General features: G+C 38.0%; 1 protein-coding gene across 1 annotated transcript; it reads left to right on the forward strand.

Moving 5' to 3' along the window:
- The first annotated feature begins 640 nt into the window (after positions 1–640).
- On the forward strand, positions 641–17,536 carry BST1 (bone marrow stromal cell antigen 1). The gene is made up of 9 exons (XM_055720138.1): positions 641–1,033; positions 4,851–4,980; positions 6,056–6,191; positions 6,657–6,739; positions 7,348–7,424; positions 9,528–9,620; positions 11,653–11,739; positions 12,253–12,312; positions 16,271–17,536. The coding sequence occupies exons 1-9, from the start codon at positions 867–869 to the stop codon at positions 16,383–16,385; spliced, it is 948 nt and encodes a 315-aa protein (XP_055576113.1). The 5' UTR covers positions 641–866; the 3' UTR covers positions 16,386–17,536.
- Positions 17,537–17,781: the final 245 nt, after the last annotated feature.

Genomic DNA, 17,781 nt, shown 5'->3' on the forward strand with positions numbered 1-17,781 from the left:
AGTGAAGATTAGATTAATTGATGCCATTTGATGATCTAACAAAGTGCTTAGGGAAGAGATGCTGGAGGAAGAATAAGAGTAAACAGAAGTTGAAGAGATTCCTTCAGTGCACAGAAAGTATGTCTGAATCCTTTTGGTTCTTGTTATGATTGATTCCTGCCTGCAGGGTGGTTTTGTTCATGTAGACTTTAAACATGTATCATCACACCAAAATGTTGCTGTCAGTATCCAGGGGAAAGCTGGGAAAAGGGCTGACGAATGTTACCCCTGTGCAATACAAGATCACCTGAGAATTTGTATATTTATGCAATCATTACCTGTATATTTCAGGGGTTTTTTTCTTGATATGTATTTCAGCATGTTTTTCAGCCATTAGAGAAATATGTGCAAAAAGTATAGCCTTTTTAAAATTAAAAGAAACTGGTCTGAAACATGTTACTTGCATGTTTTAAGCACCGTGATGTTTTAGAAAGGTGTAGCGTGGCCATGAATATTAAGCCGACCTAAGGCATTGTAAATACTGAAGTGCTACAGGCTTTTTCTCACTTCACGGAAATACATTGTAATTCTTCCCAGTTATCACCAGGTGGCAATACCGTGACCGTAAAAGTCTTATTTTTCTGAAGGGGCAACAGACATGAGGAAGTGATGTATCCCTGTGCTGCGATCGTTCCAGGAAACAGTTAGATTGCAGTCTCCAGCAAAGTTCAGATTACGGTCTAATTTCATCTTTTGTGTACAAAGCTATAGCCAGTATTGAAAATCTTAAACATTAGGCCTCCAGGTTTCCATTTAGATTGTCATTTAACACTGGTTTGGGGTTTTTTCTTTCTTTTTTTTTGAAGAACTTGGGTTGTCAAGAATTCATGATGAAAAGCCTTTTTCTGTCTGTCTTGCTAGTCTCTGTACTGTTTATGAACAGCTCAGAAGTGCAGGGAAAGAAATGGAAAGGCGAAGGTACAACGCTAAACCTGGAAAATATTGTCATCGGAAGATGCTATGACTATATTAGAATTGTGAATCCTGCTGTTGGGTAAGTTTTGCTTGTTTCTGGATTAGTTTTTTATGTTCTGTACAGAATGGCTATTCATCAGAAGCCTGATGTTTTGCTCCTAGCCATGAAAGCAATCCTATCAAAGCCAACATGCTTGTAGCTGTCTAGAAACAAAAAATGAACTTTGGTGGATGTCATTATAAAAATAGTGTAATTAAGGCTAGATTTGTAATCCTTCAACTTTTTATTTCACATTTCCCTCCCCACCCCACCCCCCCTGCCCTCCCCCACACTAGTGCCACAATATTCTGTAAGGAGAACAGCGTGCAGAAATGGTGGAGATAGTGTATCTGAAGTACCAAATCTCTGACAGTGCTCCTGGGAAGACCAGCTTTACTTCACATGCCTTGTATGTCAGGTCATGTAAAGAAGGAAAGCACTACACTATAGCTATCCTGTGGTACTGAAAGAGACTGTGTAGCTCATCCACCTGAAAAATCAGGTTAACCTGAAAAAAGTTATCAGCTGCTGAAGTATGATTACCATGAGCTTTCACTGAATTGTGTTAATTCCCCGGAACTGGAGGTTAAGTCAGACACTTGGTTAAAATGCCACTTTTTCTGTCTTCCTCACATTGTTTGGTCTTCAGTGAAAAGGAAAAAAGCCCTAAGAAGGACAGTCTCCTGGAGTTCAGTCCTTTATTCTGCCCCTAAATTTTTTCCTGATAGTTTGAAGAGGTATTTGCAGAGAGGACTTGGCAGGGTTCCTGCAGCATTGAATTGTGATCTTAAACGGGGTTAGATTGTGTTGCATAGTATCAGCAAGTATCACCTCCTTCCCCCAACCTCCCATTTTCATTTCCTGCTGCAAAAGAGGAAGATACAGGACTGAAAACAGGTTCACGGCTTTTAACAAAGGCAAAACAATATGTTTCTTCCTAATAACATTCCAAAGTTATCAGAAGTGTTTTGGTTCGTGTCTCCATGAATGAAAAAGATATCCTAATGCCAGCAACATGGTACTAAAATTTCAGCTGAACAATTCCGAGTTTGGCAGAATTATAAACAAGTCACAATGGAAGGTGCCAGTACACTTCTAACTATAGATTTCTACACACCTACAATATAATGTATAATACAAACTGTGAAAACGTAAATCAGGTAACAGTTGTGTAAGCATATGAAGTCTGGTCTTGCAGTAGGCTTTAGATAGGTAGAGTTCTTCTTGGAGTTAACAGATATCGCTTCATTTGTATCTGAAGCAGGACACTATTAATACAGAATACACTAAAATGAGCAACATAAAGGATGGTTACTGTGGAAATGCTAACTTCATTAACTGATTTGGGCTTTATATATAAATAAAATATTCTTAAAAGTATTTCTATGTCTATGTCTATATTTATGGCAGTTTTGTGGTCTAATTAATTCCTGTGACATTTTCACAACATAATTTTAAAATTGAGAAGTCTGAACACATTCTTCAAAGTACTCTTGCTCAGAATAGCATGAAGCCAGGCTGGACGTTAGGACTGCTTTCCTGAATTAAGGCCCAAAATGGCCTTGTAAAAAGAAGAGCTGCACAATTAATTTCATATTATGTGGTTTTTTTCTCTTTCCCTTAGGTCTATAAGCAAATAGTGTAATATAAACAAAATGGAAATTTCATATTGCACAGGTGCAAAACAGATATTCAAATTATTTATAACCCTTTCTGTTCATTGTCTGTTTCTTAATTGCCCCCAGGATAGCTTTTACAGAGACATAGCCACCTGGATAGGTTTTGCTTCTGAATTTATGTGCAAATAGAATAATTTTTTAAAAGTACTTTGCTAACAGCAAAGAAACTAAGAAGCTAGAAAGGCATGTCTTTACACTGCAACATACTTAAAGCATAAAGACGATTATAGAAAGGTATGCAAAATGTTCCCTTACTTTAAAACAGAACATGCAAAATAGTAGTTAAAAGGAGACATTTTACAAAATGTTATGGTTATATAGAAGTGAGAGATTTAATTTTCTAAGAGGAATATGCTATATAACACAAATATTCCTCTAGTGCATATCCCCCATATTTCTTTATTTGAACTATATAATGGAAGATTGTAGAACATAATTTTTTTGGAGTGACTACTATGAAATAAATCTAATACACCTTATTAGTGTCTGTTGAGTTTGGATGGAATTGCCCTGAACTATGGTCCTTCCCTTCCCTACTCTGTAGTTTCAAAAAGTATTTTTATGAGCTAAGAAATTTTGAGTAACAGAGCAGAATAATCCTTTTGATTTACAAGCTGTTCAAACCTGGGTGAGAAGACATGAAGAAAAAAAAAAAATGCAGTATGTGAATTAACCAGAAAATTACTTCTGGATTCAACTGTCAAGAATGATATTAAGAGTTCAGTTGATAATAATTTACAAGTACTAGCATGAATAAGTTAGTGTTTACAGTAGACAGCTCTTTAGCAGAATGAGACAAGTATATAGAAAGTTAGAAGCTGAAGTTTAACAGCTTGATATCAGTAGTAAGGTGCAAATATTTTTATCACATAAGGCTATTTAAGCATTGGAACTACGAATCGAGGGTCATATTACATTACTGAGGATTTTCAGATCAAGATCCCATATTTGCTTACAATACATTGGGGTTTTTTTATACAGTTGGAAGCATAACCAGAGATTGCTGTAAAAATCTGGTCAGTTTCCTGCATGGGAGCTGTGTAGCTCATCACAAGGGGTCCTTTAATTTTAAATTATCTGTGACATTCAGCATCACAGAGCAGCCCGTTAAAGAATTTCGTTAGGAGAAGCGCCCCCAGAAACCCTGCTGTCTATGGACGACATCAAATGAGCAAAACACTGTAATGGCAAAGTTTGGTTTACTTGCCTGGACTACTGTTGTTCAAGCTACAGCTTTGCAATTACAGCTGTTGGCGTTAGGAATGCCGTATGCATATAAAATACACTATTCTGTTTTGCACAGTGTTTCTGGCATAAACATTGGCACAGCGTATGAGGGGAAGGTACTGTGGAAAAGTGGTGAAAGAAGCAATTCCCTTTTTAATTACTCCAGGCAGGCTCAGAGCTGTGACAGATGAGATCCTGCAAATCCAGAGAGATAAAACACTTCCAACCCTAGATGGCCTGGCCTGGCCTTCTGCAGGAGATTATTGTCCCCAAGGCAGAGCTGGCAGAAGGGAACTATCGAAGTGCACAGCCTAGCATCTTATTTCAGGCCCCCCTTCACAAGCAGTTTGAATGTTGAATCCTAACAGCATTCTTGTAGCTCCTGCACAGTGACAGTACATGTACCACATGGTCACTATACTCATTCCAGCGAGGTAAAACTGCATAACCCTAGGGCCTATATACACAGAAGAAATGTCTTGGTCAAAACCATTATTCTACCATCAAAACTTTTTAGTAACTCCTCCTGCATTGAATCTAACATTTTAAGACTAATTTTACATTCCAGTAGCTTTGCACATTTACCTACGCTTTAATTGAAATGGCTTTTTGAATCTGGAAAATTTCAAAGCAAGCTGTTTTCTTTAGTATTTTTACAATGCTGGATAGTGATCTCACTGTGTATACTGTACCTTCTTGATTTACTTCTAATTCCACATTGTAAATCCTAATATTTTCATTGCTACTTCTTAATCTCCTGCTGTTAGGAGTCAGGAAAAGACAGGATCTATATGCTCTCCTGGATTGCAAGTTTTCTACCAGCCTGACTTCAGTTCTCTATCTTAACCTTGTAGGGGTTTTAATTTGGGAATCTGAAGAAGTTGGGAACAAATTACTTTCATGCTCTGCTTTGAAAAAACAATTCTATTTGTTTGTTTCAATGATTACAGTGAGAAGAATTGTTCAGAGATATGGGAAGCGTTTAAAAATGCATTTATTAACAAGGATCCTTGCAGCATTCTACCTAAGGACTATGAATTATTTATCAACCTGTCATTGCACGAAATTCCACCTAACAAGGTAATGATTTTTGATGTTGAGTTAACAATCCTGTGATATCCAGCAGATTTTCCATGACACAGTTCAAAACTGACCGAGAGTCATTCTGTGGCTGACTCAGGATGTATTATTTTTGGCCTGTCTGTAGTTTACAAACTAAGCTCAGGCTTGATGGCATTTTTCAATGTGTTTGACTGCATTTATTTTTTTGCAGTAACTTCTCAGCACATTCTTTATTTTCATACCACAGTGCCAGGAGCTCTGTTGTAGTGCCTGGATTTCTACTTTTTCTCAAGTTAGGTGCCCTGCCTGCAAAGACTTTGTCTGCTATCACCTTTTGCTTCCACTCCTCACAGCCAAGTCTCAGGGCAATGACATGTTAAACATTGACATGTTAAACAAGCATCAGCAGAAATGAGATAGGATGTCATTGCATGCTAGAAAAAGTAAGGGTTTGATGTGCTGGCAGCTGCAGAGACGTGAAAGTGCAAAAAAGACAGCTCTTCATGCCGTCATATCTCATCAGAATGTGTGCTTTGGCCTTTTCTAAAAGGTTGTGCTTTAAAGCAGGTTTTCCTCTAGCACAATTACTCCTTATTTCTAAATGATAAAAGCTAAACCAACAAATAATCCCGTCAACACAGCTTAATTCATGAAAGATTTTTTTCAAACACAGAAATAGAACTAGACAGATGATTTTTCCACAACATAGCAGTGTGAAAGAATTCTGGTAAAATATACATGGCTTATAAATATGTGTCATCCCTTTTTCTCCCTTTTCCTAAATTTGTCTGCTGAGAAAGAAGAAGCTTGGCCTAACTATATTTAATATAGGCTTATATCAATTACCATGGTATGAATGCCCCTCAAGCCTCTAGTGGCCAGAGCACCACTGAAAAAAAACCCCAAACCCCAACAAACTTTGTTCCTCTAAAGAGACAGCTAACATTGGTGGTTATTAGCTTGATTTTGAAAGAAATACCAAAGCATGTTTTAAACTGTTTTCAACACCCCATAATCTCATTGTGCCCATGCCCAAGTGATGGTTCATTTCTTCTCTTTTTTTTTTCCTTTTTTTTTTTTTTTTTTAATATAGTCTCTCTTCTGGGAAAATAATCAGCTGCTAGTCAATAGCTTTGCTGGCAGAGGCCGTCGCTACATGTCTCTGGCTGATACTCTGTTTGGCTTCTTTGGAGATTTTCTAAACTGGTGTGGGCAGGAAAACAGCGCTGGTAAGGTGATGAGTGCTATATTAAACATCTGTCTGTAAAACCATAACGGAGACTGACTGCTGTGTTCTGGAGGAGCTAATTTTACTCTCGCCCCATGAAGGGGATAGCTTCACTGTCTCATTTTCTCCTGTTTTCTGTGAATATTTAACATTGCAGTCAGGGAACCACACAGTGAAATCTAAACAGTGCTGCACAGGAGATAAATTTCCTTCTCAGTCCTCTGAATGTGGAGCTTTTTGCATCCCAGATACAGAGTTAGAGCCGTTTCAGCCAAATTATTGAATACACAGAATGTCACTGTTTGTGTAAAATGCAAAGGATGGAAAATGATCAGCTTTCAGCGTTATGTCAGACCATCTTGTATGTTCAATGAGTAACATGCAGATATGTTTAACTGCTTTCTAAGGTCACTGTTTATGATCATTATCATCTCTCTAATAGCACAAATCACATGTCTTCCTACAGCACTGGACTATGAATCCTGCCCTACCACAGAGGAATGTGAAAACAATGCAGTGGAATCTTTCTGGAGAATGGCCTCAATCACTGTAAATACTGCATTAGTGCTGACTTTGTACATTAATGTGTGTGTCCTGGGTGTTTCAGGAAAACGTTGCCAGATCAAAACAGATTTAAGTCTGTAACTGTGCTAGATTATTTCCTCTGATACAAATACACTCTTTTAGACTGGGTACAGTGCTTTAGCAAGAGGAATCTAACTTTCATCTTAGCTACATAATGTGTTAAAATTCTGTGTCAGCTTTGTTAATATATATTAAGCATGTAATAAGCACAATAAGCACACTAGTTGCCTACAGAATATGGTCCTAAGAGACATTTGACAGCCTTGGTGGAAACCCTTTATTCACAGATCAAACCCAACACAATGTGCCAAAATGCTTTCTTCCTATGCTGAAGAAACTATTCATAGGTGTGAGAAAATTGTTTGAGAAGATGCACTGAATTCATGCACTGGCTATTTAGCTCTTGTTCTCCTTCTTGCAGTGACCTGCTAGTGTGTTACTTTGGTATTATTTTCACAGTTCTGATATTCTTCTTGGTAAAATTTTTCCTTGGTCATTGTTGCTTGAAATACAATACTGTCATATAACAAATCTGTAAGATGAGTTCTGAAAGAAATTGTTATGTATTGCAGTATGCACAGCACAGTTCTGGGGTGATACATGTATTGTTGAATGGTTCTGCAGCTGGAGGAGCCTATCCAGACCCAGGGTAAGAAAACTGAATTATTTATGTGTGCAAGGTCTGATGCCTGCTAAAAAAGGGTCAACAAGTTGTTTGGGTCTTCTGCTGCACAAAGCATGGGAAGTATAGCTGAAAGAGCCTGTTGCATAAAAGTCTGCTGAGTTGTGGGGACAACTGTAATTGTCCCCAGCTGTAGGAATTAACATGAAATGTGTTGAAACAATCCTTTTGACTCCTGCATTTCACAAACTGCTGTGACAAGCAGGATATATGCTCTTTGAAAGCAGCCTTCAAGTCAGCCAACATCCTGCAGCAAAATGTGTGTCCTCAAAAAGATAAGCGTTACACAATTTCTATTCAGGAAGTCTCCAAAGAGAGGCTATTGTTACAAGGAGTGTAGCTTGTCTCCAGCCTAGGAGCAAACTTGTGAAGTTCTATAGGGAAAGTGCTTTGTCCTGCTATTTCTCCATGACCAAGAGAGGAGGCAGTTTGAGATCCATCATGGTTTAAGAAAGCAAAAAAGCTTGTTGAGAAGGATAACAGCAAGGATTAGCTTCCTCTTCTCCTCATTCCCTTATATATTAAGGATAGATATACTTTCCCTGATTTACAAGGGTACCACTATACAGAGGTTCATCCAAGCCTATATTTAAAATTTATTGTAAAAGTACATCCTTAAGAACTTTTATGTAACATGTGGCTGTAGTGACAGTACCTTTGATGAAAAATACAACTGTCCTTACCTCAGCAACTGTCCTGTCCAAGGCAGCTAAAACCCGCCATATTTTACACATCCATAAAACAAATCCTCCTCCTGTGTACTCACTGAGGACTAAGAGTGATCATTAGAAAGTGAATTTTATCTCCAGATAGGAGAGAAACAAGAACCATATGTTCCAAAACACCTACTACCTACTTACCTCTGTCCCCTAAAAGGTCCGTCTCTATACACGTCTTTCAGCTATCGAGAAGACTTACGTGGTCTCCTTGGTCAGGTGGTCAGCTGGGATCAGGTCTTCTGCAGATGATAATAGCTGGCAGCAGGTTAATGACCAGAATCCAATGTAGATTCCTTATATCAGAAACGGATACCTTATTTCTGTTAATTTACAGATTCCTTATTTCAGAAACCTCTTACACATAAATTCATTCTACCACTTCCCTGAATTGCCTGTCTGGAGGTATTGTGACCAGTGAAATCTCCACCACTGGAACAAAGCCTGCCAAGAAAAAAATACAAAGTCAGTTAATCCATCTATTTCCTTGGCTGGGTATTTTCAGGTCCATTTATGACTGAATTTGTTGAAGAGGTCTTGTTTGAAAGAGGCTTAGGGATGAATAGTTGATAGCAGAAGGTAATCTGAAACATCTGTCTGTCTTCCCAAACATCTCTCTGGTCTGTTTTCAAGAATTTCAAAGCCACTTCCAAAGTTTATTCATGGCACGGGGGTTGGAACTAGATGATCTTTAAGGTTCCTTGCAACCCAAACCATTCTATGATTCGATTATTTAGTTGCCATTTTATTATCTTGGTTTAATTGTTATTTAAATACCTATCAAAGTCAATTTACACAAAGTAATAAAGGGGAAGATTCCCTAGCCTAGGGATGGACATATCTAGAAGTTTCTCCCTTATGATCTTATATATCTTAGACAAATACTTCACGTTACTGTGATTTGTGACCTAAAAATATATTTGTCTTGTGGCTGTTATTTTTTTATTTAAAGCAAAATTGTAATTGTGTCTAAAAGCAGTAACCACAAAAATTACCTTTTCTTTTACTAAGTATCAAATGCTTTTTGTTTTGTTTTTGCATTTTTTAAAGACCACTTCATTCTGGTTCACCTCTAAGTTGTGCCTTCTTTTAGCTGAGCCCCTCTAAGCTGAAGAATATGAAAACAAAATTTATGATTAAATGCCTTTGACCTTTGAAGACAGACAAGACACTCTGAATGTGAATCACATTTTTCTACTCTGTGTTGAGTCTGATTGTAACCAGAAGTTATAAATGTATAATTGAGCAAGCCCATACCCTACAGCAGGATCAGAGCCTTCATTAATACAAAAGGGAAAAAATTTGTTAATTTTTCATGTTCTTTATAGTTCTAAAAAATTGTTTCTTGCAATAGTTTTTTTGCAGATTATGAAATACCTAATCTCCAGAAAGACAAAATCTCACAAATTGTCATCTGGGTTGTGGATGATATTGAAGGACCAGATATGTAAGTTACATTTTATTTGTATTTAATTTCTCCTTTTTGGACCTGTCTTTAAAATTTCACCTTAGCTGTCTGATTATATTTGCATAGCAATTAAACTAAAAATATTTTAGTTTCAGAAAGCATTTTAGATGCTTTCACTAACAGAGAAGGCATACCCTGCCATTCCCAAAGACTACAGGAATACCAGAATTAGACAAAGTATAAATAAATTTTAACATTAGGTCTGGTATCCACTCTTGGTTAGATGTGCGTGTGGATCTCAGACCTTGAGTGAACATATAGCATGTACAGTTTTACTAAGAAATGTTTCAATCTGAATTTCTGATTAAATGCTGACATGGAATATTTCTTTTGCCTTGCCATATGCATTCTTTTCGTTTTCACCTACCTTAACTGTTTGAAAATTAGTGGAAACAGAGAAATACCATGCGGGGGTCTTGTTTACTCTTGATACTTAAAATGAATCCAATAATAAAATTCAGGCTTTAGAAAGGTCTAATTTTGATATTTAAAATTAATTTAATTAAAATGATAAAAATTTTCAAAAAAGCCCCCAAAAACCCAAACAGATAAATAAACCAAAACAAAACAGATGACTCCAAACAGCATAGCCTGTTAGTAAATACCATAGACCAAGTAAGTTTTCAACAGAAACATCATCGAAAACGGACTTTGAAGTTAAAAAAATGAAATCATTAGTCCTAATTTCTGATTAAATTAACTAGGGACTGATTAAAGGAAGAATTAAATATTTTTTTCATTATAGCTTTTGTGAGGATCCCTGCAAATGTACATAGATGAATCAGGGGTAGGGGAACCCCAACCATCTGCAAGGTCCCTATAGTTCAGCATAACATGGTGGTACTTCATTGGTCTTAAAACTGGCCTGGGTGAAGAGTGCCAGAGAAATGGACTCAGATGTCACCATACCCACCACTGGTGGCTGAATCCCTGGTGTCATCTGCACTTTTAGGAGCATGAGGCTTCTGTTCTTGCTTCAGTGTTTTTTAGTTGCATCCATTCATTTTGTGTCATTTCCCTTTTACATTTTGTCTCTTCTCTTTTCTATCTCCTTTTGCTTTTCTTTCATTAAATTTTGGCATGGCCCACCCAGACCACATATTTCATCATATGCTGTGGAGTCTACAAAACATAGTTCAGATTAGCATTTTTCAGCCTTTCTCTTTACATCAGAGAATCATACCCTTTTAGAAAAAAAAAAAATACAGCTCACCTTTGCAAAAGTTGCCCATATTACAAAGAAAAAATCAGACAACCACTGAATGTTAATGGATGCATGGGAATATTTGTGTGCTTTTATTAATTGCTTTTTACAATGATTTTGTTAGTCCTCATATTATTTCTTTACTCATTAATATTTACTAAACAATGTGTAAGTAGCACTGGCCTTAATACTTGATGTTGGTGTGAGTCTGAGAGGTCTCAGTAGGTTCTGTATTGTGCTAAACTTTCTTTTGCTAATTGGGCCACAAATTAAAAAAATCAGTGCTAGGCACAGAAGCTGCATTTAGGATTGTTTCTGGTTTCTTCTCTCTCCTTGCGTTTTTTTATTTTTCTGTATTCAAGACAGAGAACAAACTTCTAACAAGAAGAATAATTCCAATTTATTATAACCAACTTATTCTGTAAAGACAGCTAGCATCACCTTTAGCACCACCTAAATAGTGGCCAAAGAGTATTACAAATGAAACAGTTATTATTTTAGAAAATTATTTAGCTCTTTTTCTGTTTGTCAGTGAAATATTAAAGGTGAGAATATTGGTTAATAGAATATGCAAATGCTACACTGGCTGAAGCCAATCTTCTAGTCTCTGCAAACTGAGTATAAAATGTTAAATGACTGTAAGCAAATGAAGCATTATAAATAGTGATGTACACCAGTTTTCTGTAGGTTTTAAGGAATATAGAAGAGGCAAAGTAATAAGGGTTTACTTTACTAATTCCATCAGGTTCTGTGAAAGGAAATTAAATAATAAAAGACTTGCAATAGTATTAATATCCTTTCTTACAGAGAATCCTGTGGAACTCATAGTGTAAAGATACTAGAAAACAGGCTGAAAACCCTTGGTTATGACGTCACCTGCACTGACAATTACAAGTAAGTGAAAATCCTTCATTAATATGGTGTATTTAGAGAAGGACCCGATCTATTTTAAATTGTTTCTTACCTTCCAATACTTAATTGCCATTAATGTTGTGTCTTCAGTAAGAGGGGTGTTGGAGGGATGATGTCACATTTTTCAAACTTAGCATTTTTCACCTGTGAATTGAGTGAAACACTACACTGTATTGTATAATTAAGTGGAATATTATACTTACCCATTGTCAGACACAGAATATGGCGGCGTGTGTTCCATTTCACTCTAAAATCTTTATTCGGATTGAAAATCTAAATAACAGAAAAAACTACTGTTGAATATCTGCAGAATTACTAGTTATTCACAGTAGTATTCACAGCTCTAGTGATTCACAAAATAGGTTGTGGGATAAATATAATTGAAGGGAAGCTTTAGGCACGGTAATACTGTTGACTTTGTTTCATTTGTTTTTTTTCATTTGTTTTCCTCAGTTTTCTTCCTGAAAGATGCTGAATAAAATTGTATCTTTACAGGTCTGTAATGCTCTTACTCTGCCTGGATTATCCTGATGATTCTAAGTGTACCCTTTCATCGTAAGTAAAAGGAATCCAGTCCATCCTCAATGTCATTACAACCAAATAAATAATGCAGAAATCAACAGTTCAACAGATTCCACCTCTATCATCTATTATATATCACCCATGCGCAATATACTTATGCTGGAATTTATTACTTGCTGTGTATTAAGTAAGCAGTTTCTATCTACAAATATAGTGCAAAATAGTCTGTGAGCACCTGCTGTTCAAAATCAGGTTTAATATACAGTCACCTTGTATATCAATGATAGTATGAATGAAGTTTGTAACTATCAGTGTTCTGATGCAAAATCTATTACAAATTTGAAATTGCTTTCATTGGCATTCTTCCTTGAATAATGAAATTGTAGGACAAATGACAACAGATCTAAAGGACATTTCTCCAGCTACTGGAACTTTCAGCTCCAAATTTTGAGAAAGTTTTTTTTTTAATCTTCCATTTTGTGTGTAAACCCAATTTCTATATTTTAATGTATTTACCTTAGGCCGCCTGTAGGTTATCTGCAGAGAATGCAAATTACATCTGAGATACTCCTTTCTTACAAGCATCACTCCCAGACTAAGCTTTAATAGTTTCCCTTCCTATTCATGTTTTTCTTTATTCTATAAAGAGGTTTAAGTAAATTTATGATGTATTTCAGTGAATTTACAGTAAAGATGGCTGTTTTCAATTGTGGCTAAGTGTCTTAATCTATATGCTGTTGCATGTATAGGTACATATAAGGTACTCAAATACCTGAATATGAAAACTTCCTCACAGTTTGGAAAGTTGCAGGATACATAGATGCATAAGAGTTGTTCTCTGCATAATCCAGACATTTGGCCACATGGAATCGTGGAATGATTTGAGTTGGAAGGGACCTTAAAGATGATCTGCTTCCAACCCCCCTGCCACGGGCAGGGACACCTTCCACTAGACCAGGCTGCTCAAAGCCCCATCCAGCCTGGCCTTGAACACTGCCAGGGATGGGGCATCCACAGCTGCTCTGGGCAACCTGTTCCAGTGCCTCACCACCCTCACAGTAAAGAATTTCTTCCTAATACCTAAACTAAATCTAACCTCTTTTAGTTTAAAACCATTACCTCTTGTCCTATCACTGCAGGCCCTACTATAAAGCCTGTTCTCATCTTTCTTATAAGCCCCTTTTAGGTACTGGAAGGCTGCTATAAGGTCTGTCTGGAGCCCTCTCTTCTCCAGGCTGAACAACCCCACCTCTCACGGCCTGTCTTCATAGAGGTGCTCCAGCCCTCTGATCATCTTTGTGGCCCTTGTTTGGGCTCACTCCAACGGGTCCAGGTCCTTCTGCTGCGGGCCCCAGAGATGAACGCAGCACTCCAGGTGGGGTCTCACAAGAGTGATGCAGAGGGAGAGAACCACCTCCCTCAACCTGCTGGTCAGGCTTCTTCTGATGCAGCCCAGTACCCAGTGGGCTTTCTGGGCTACAAGCACCCATTGTGAGGCCGTGTTGAGCTTTTAGTCCACAAGCACCTCTAACTCCTCCTTCTCAGGGCTGCTCTCAATCCATTCTCTGTTGATCGCCACAAGGTTCACATGAGCCCACCTCTCAAGCCTGTGAAGGTCCCTCTGGATGGTATCCCCTCCCTCCAGTGTGCCAAATGCACCACTCAGCTTAGTGTCATCAGCAAACTTGCTGAGGGTGCACTCAATCCCACTGTCCATGTCACTCACAAAGATGCTGAAAATCTATCTCCTACTGTCCTTTCTGCCTAATTCAAACAGCTGCAACTCTTTTGTATTTTAATACTTACGTAATACTGCAATGATAACTTCTTCTATGAAAAAACTGATTTTGTTATGGCAGCAGAGAGGTGGGACTCCTGCTTGCCTGCCTCTGGCTCTGTGGCAGAAATGCTTCATGCAGTGCAGAAAAGGCGTATATCACTTTCTGCAGCATACATTCAGTTTTTAATACACCCTTTTGGAGAAAGTGAGAATTCTCTGTTCCTGCCGATCACTGAAAGCTTTTACTCAACCTGTCATGCAACAACATTATTCTTACATTCAAATTACATCCCAGCACCAGCTTATAACTGTGTGATGAAAACAGTGGCATTCTAGGTATCACTGATAGCTCCAGACTCCTAGGTAGTAGATCACGGAACAGGCTTTCTGTTCTGTTAAAGCATTTGTTTGTTACTAGATACCACTTGCATGGTGAATTAAAGGTAGGGTTTCCTTGTTCTGCCAGTAAATGGTAAGGTTTTTGTTCATGTGTGAAAATAAAATACAATTGTCCTGTGCAAATCTGCAGCTGTGAATGTGGTGACAATATTAACAAAAAGGAAGAAAATGCTCTTTACAGGACTTTAAAAAATATAATATTGTGAACTCTTAACAGAAGATTTTTCTCTTCTCCACGTTTTAAACCATTTCCCTCAAAATTCTGTGATGTGAGTACATTCCTCAGCTGAGAAAACCGGAATAAGAAGGCTTTTGGCTTTTTTACTGGCTTTTTCCAGTATTACCATATAGTGCTTGCAGTACGTAAGCAGGGGAGCAGCCACCCCTTCCTTTCCATCCATGTCAGTACTTAAATTAATATGATCACTAGCATATTCTAAGCACCAGTCTCATACTCTCCTGGGGTAACTACTAAGCAACCCACCATTAATCTCCTTCTTTAGGAAAAATTTCCTTGCTTCTTCCCTTCCCGAGCCTTCTATTCCATCCCGTATGTATGGCAGTGTGATAGGCCTGATTCACTTCATATCTGTACTATCCCTAATCAAGACAGAGCTTCCCAATCTGAATGTTATCATTGCCTCTCCCTGAAATTGAAGTAGCTAAAATACTTCAAGCCAATGAGTATTTACGGTCTTCCCCAAATCACTTACTTCTCTGCAGTAACATCTCCATTGAAATTAGCTGCCCTTTCAGAAAGAGCCTTAAGCAGATATATATAAATTATTTGATGATTATCTTCTACATCTGTTTTCTCCATGGATGGATCCCTGCTCTCTGATAGTCCATTAACTGACACGGGAACAGTTTGGTCAGTAGGGGTATCAATATTAAGAGTGTGTATGTGTTAGGAAAAGGTTTTCTTTCAGAGTGTGTATGCTTAGTGTACACTCCGTGTTCATATTCCCATAATAAATAGTGAGACTAGGTATGCAGCCTCTGTTGTGTCCCCTTTCACAGTGGCTGTTTGCTGTTACAAGACAGATAACTGCCATCTCTGCATCTGGAGAAAAACGTCCTGAGCCCAAAACCACCAGGGTTGTGCAAGTGACTTTTTTTTGTCACCGCAACTCCTGTTACATTGGCATACCAAAGGAGAGGGCTGTGTCAGGGTAGCAGAGGGATGGCCTAGAAGGTGCTGTAATGTACTTGGGGCTTCTTGGGTGGTGACAGAGTCCTTAACTCCTCTCCAAACTTGAACTGTGTTCCTGCCGAGTCAAAATTTGAACGGGCTTGTTGACAGTTTGAAAAAAACTTGTAAGTAAAAAAATAGCCACTAGATGGCACAGATGACTTACAAACATAAGCAGAAAGGACGCCAGATGCAACCTACTAGCAGCGGTATTTATTACTTGCATTATTGCAATGTCAGGGAGACTTAGAAGTGGATCTGGATAGTGTTGTATCAAGTGCTGTAAAATACATATATAGAACTCTAGGATCGCTGCTCTCTAGAAATGCTCTATACAATCTCAAGCATAAGGCCAGAGACAGTAAATGGATGTGGAGAGACAAGGAGGCTTAGGTATTAAGGTAGAATGGAGTGCTGCCAGGGTTTTGAAGGTTTTGAACAGATACGCTGTTTATAACATCATGACAGCCAAAAGGAATCTGGTGGCAAGCTCTTATATTGAAACTTCTAGCTTAGCACTTGGACTGCAAACTTCACCCTTGGCAACAACCCCCTGATACTTAAAAGAATCCTAACTCAGCTCTGTGCTGTGAACATCCTGTTTGTTTTCTTTTCCTCAGATCTGCACCAGCAGCACAAAGAGGACCTGTATCTTCAGACAGAAGAGGCAGCTGGAACAAGCTCATGATTGTTTCTTTTGTAGGCTTTTTGTTCAGATTTGCTTTAGTGTACTAAGTTAATCAACTGAATCCACACTCTGTCTTAGCTGGCTATAAATTTGGCTTCAACTAATTTCTGTCTGCAATTTCGCCCTACTTCTGGGACTGAGAAACCTGCATATTAAACCCCTGCATACTTTTATCTAGATACAAACTACTTTTAGTATCAAAAATTGTTCTACTGCTACTACCCTTCATTTCCTTTTCTTGACTAGAAATCCCTTGCTATTTCCTCTTATCCTTATTCTCCACAATTAAACTGAGAAGACTTCCTGTACACATATTTCAGAAAGAAAAGTGAAGCTATGCCTGTCATACATCTCTACACAGCTTACTTTTTTGTAAAAACAGTCCTAGCGTTTGGCCTTGGAAACTGTCTGATTATTGTGTTTTGGCAAGGGGAAATACAAATTCAGATGGCAGGGAGCTTAGATTTCTCACTTGGTACAAAACGGAATAGGTGAGACAGTGGAAAAATGAAACTCATTTTCATAAGTGGTCCAATACATGGGGCAGACTTACCTGAAACTATCATACATCGAGATTCTGGCTTGTATACTCACATACACTATTTATCACATATCGATTGCTTCATCATCCACATGGCTGTTCCTCAGCTGGCTGTTTCCTGGCCACTGGATAGCCAATAATCAGGAATACCAGGTCCAGAAGGTTCCTCAGGTTTTCCACCATAATATGATGGTTGATCACCATGATGTGATTTAGGGCCTATCAAATTCAGACAAAAACCTGCCAAGTCAGACATCTGCCTGCTTGCAGTGAACTCAGCATGCTTCAGAATATATTGAGAGAGCAACTGCCATTTTGAAGGTCTCTTGAGTTACTTTTGTAGATTATCAAAGTGTTTCAGCTAGATGCTCCTCTAAACCACCAAGGCATCCAGCTAACAAGATGACACATAAATCTTTGGAAAAATGTAGTTGTTCTTCTAGAAAAACAACTTTAAGTAGAGTTTTGTTGCACATTCTCTGTTAGCTTCTGTATTATTTATTTGTTTCTATTAGCTGGTTGTCAAGAAGCTGGGATAAGACGTTCCTGTTATCTCAGTGCATCTGATTTAGGACTCCAAAGTAGGTTTACATCCTTTCAGTCCCTGGTACAACTGTATCATGTTGTATGTTTGAAAGATAAAATATCTAAAATGTGTTGTTGTTGCTTATTTGTCTGGCTTCCATTCCTGTAACAGTCTTCAATTTGCTTTTATTGCAAATCCCTTTACGTTACAGACATAGTTGCATTTGCCTGTGTCACAGCTGGGTTTAGGCTCCAGTCTGAAGGTTTTTTGTGTCTGTTTCAGACACTTGCAAAAGTACTGAAATCAGAAGTTACAGACTTTTGAAAATCTGGGGTCTAATATGCCTCAAAATTGTTCCCTACCTATGCTGAAACAC

The sequence above is a fragment of the Falco cherrug genome, chromosome 1, assembly GCF_023634085.1.
Source record: "Falco cherrug isolate bFalChe1 chromosome 1, bFalChe1.pri, whole genome shotgun sequence".
Taxonomy (NCBI): Eukaryota; Metazoa; Chordata; class Aves; order Falconiformes; family Falconidae; genus Falco; species Falco cherrug.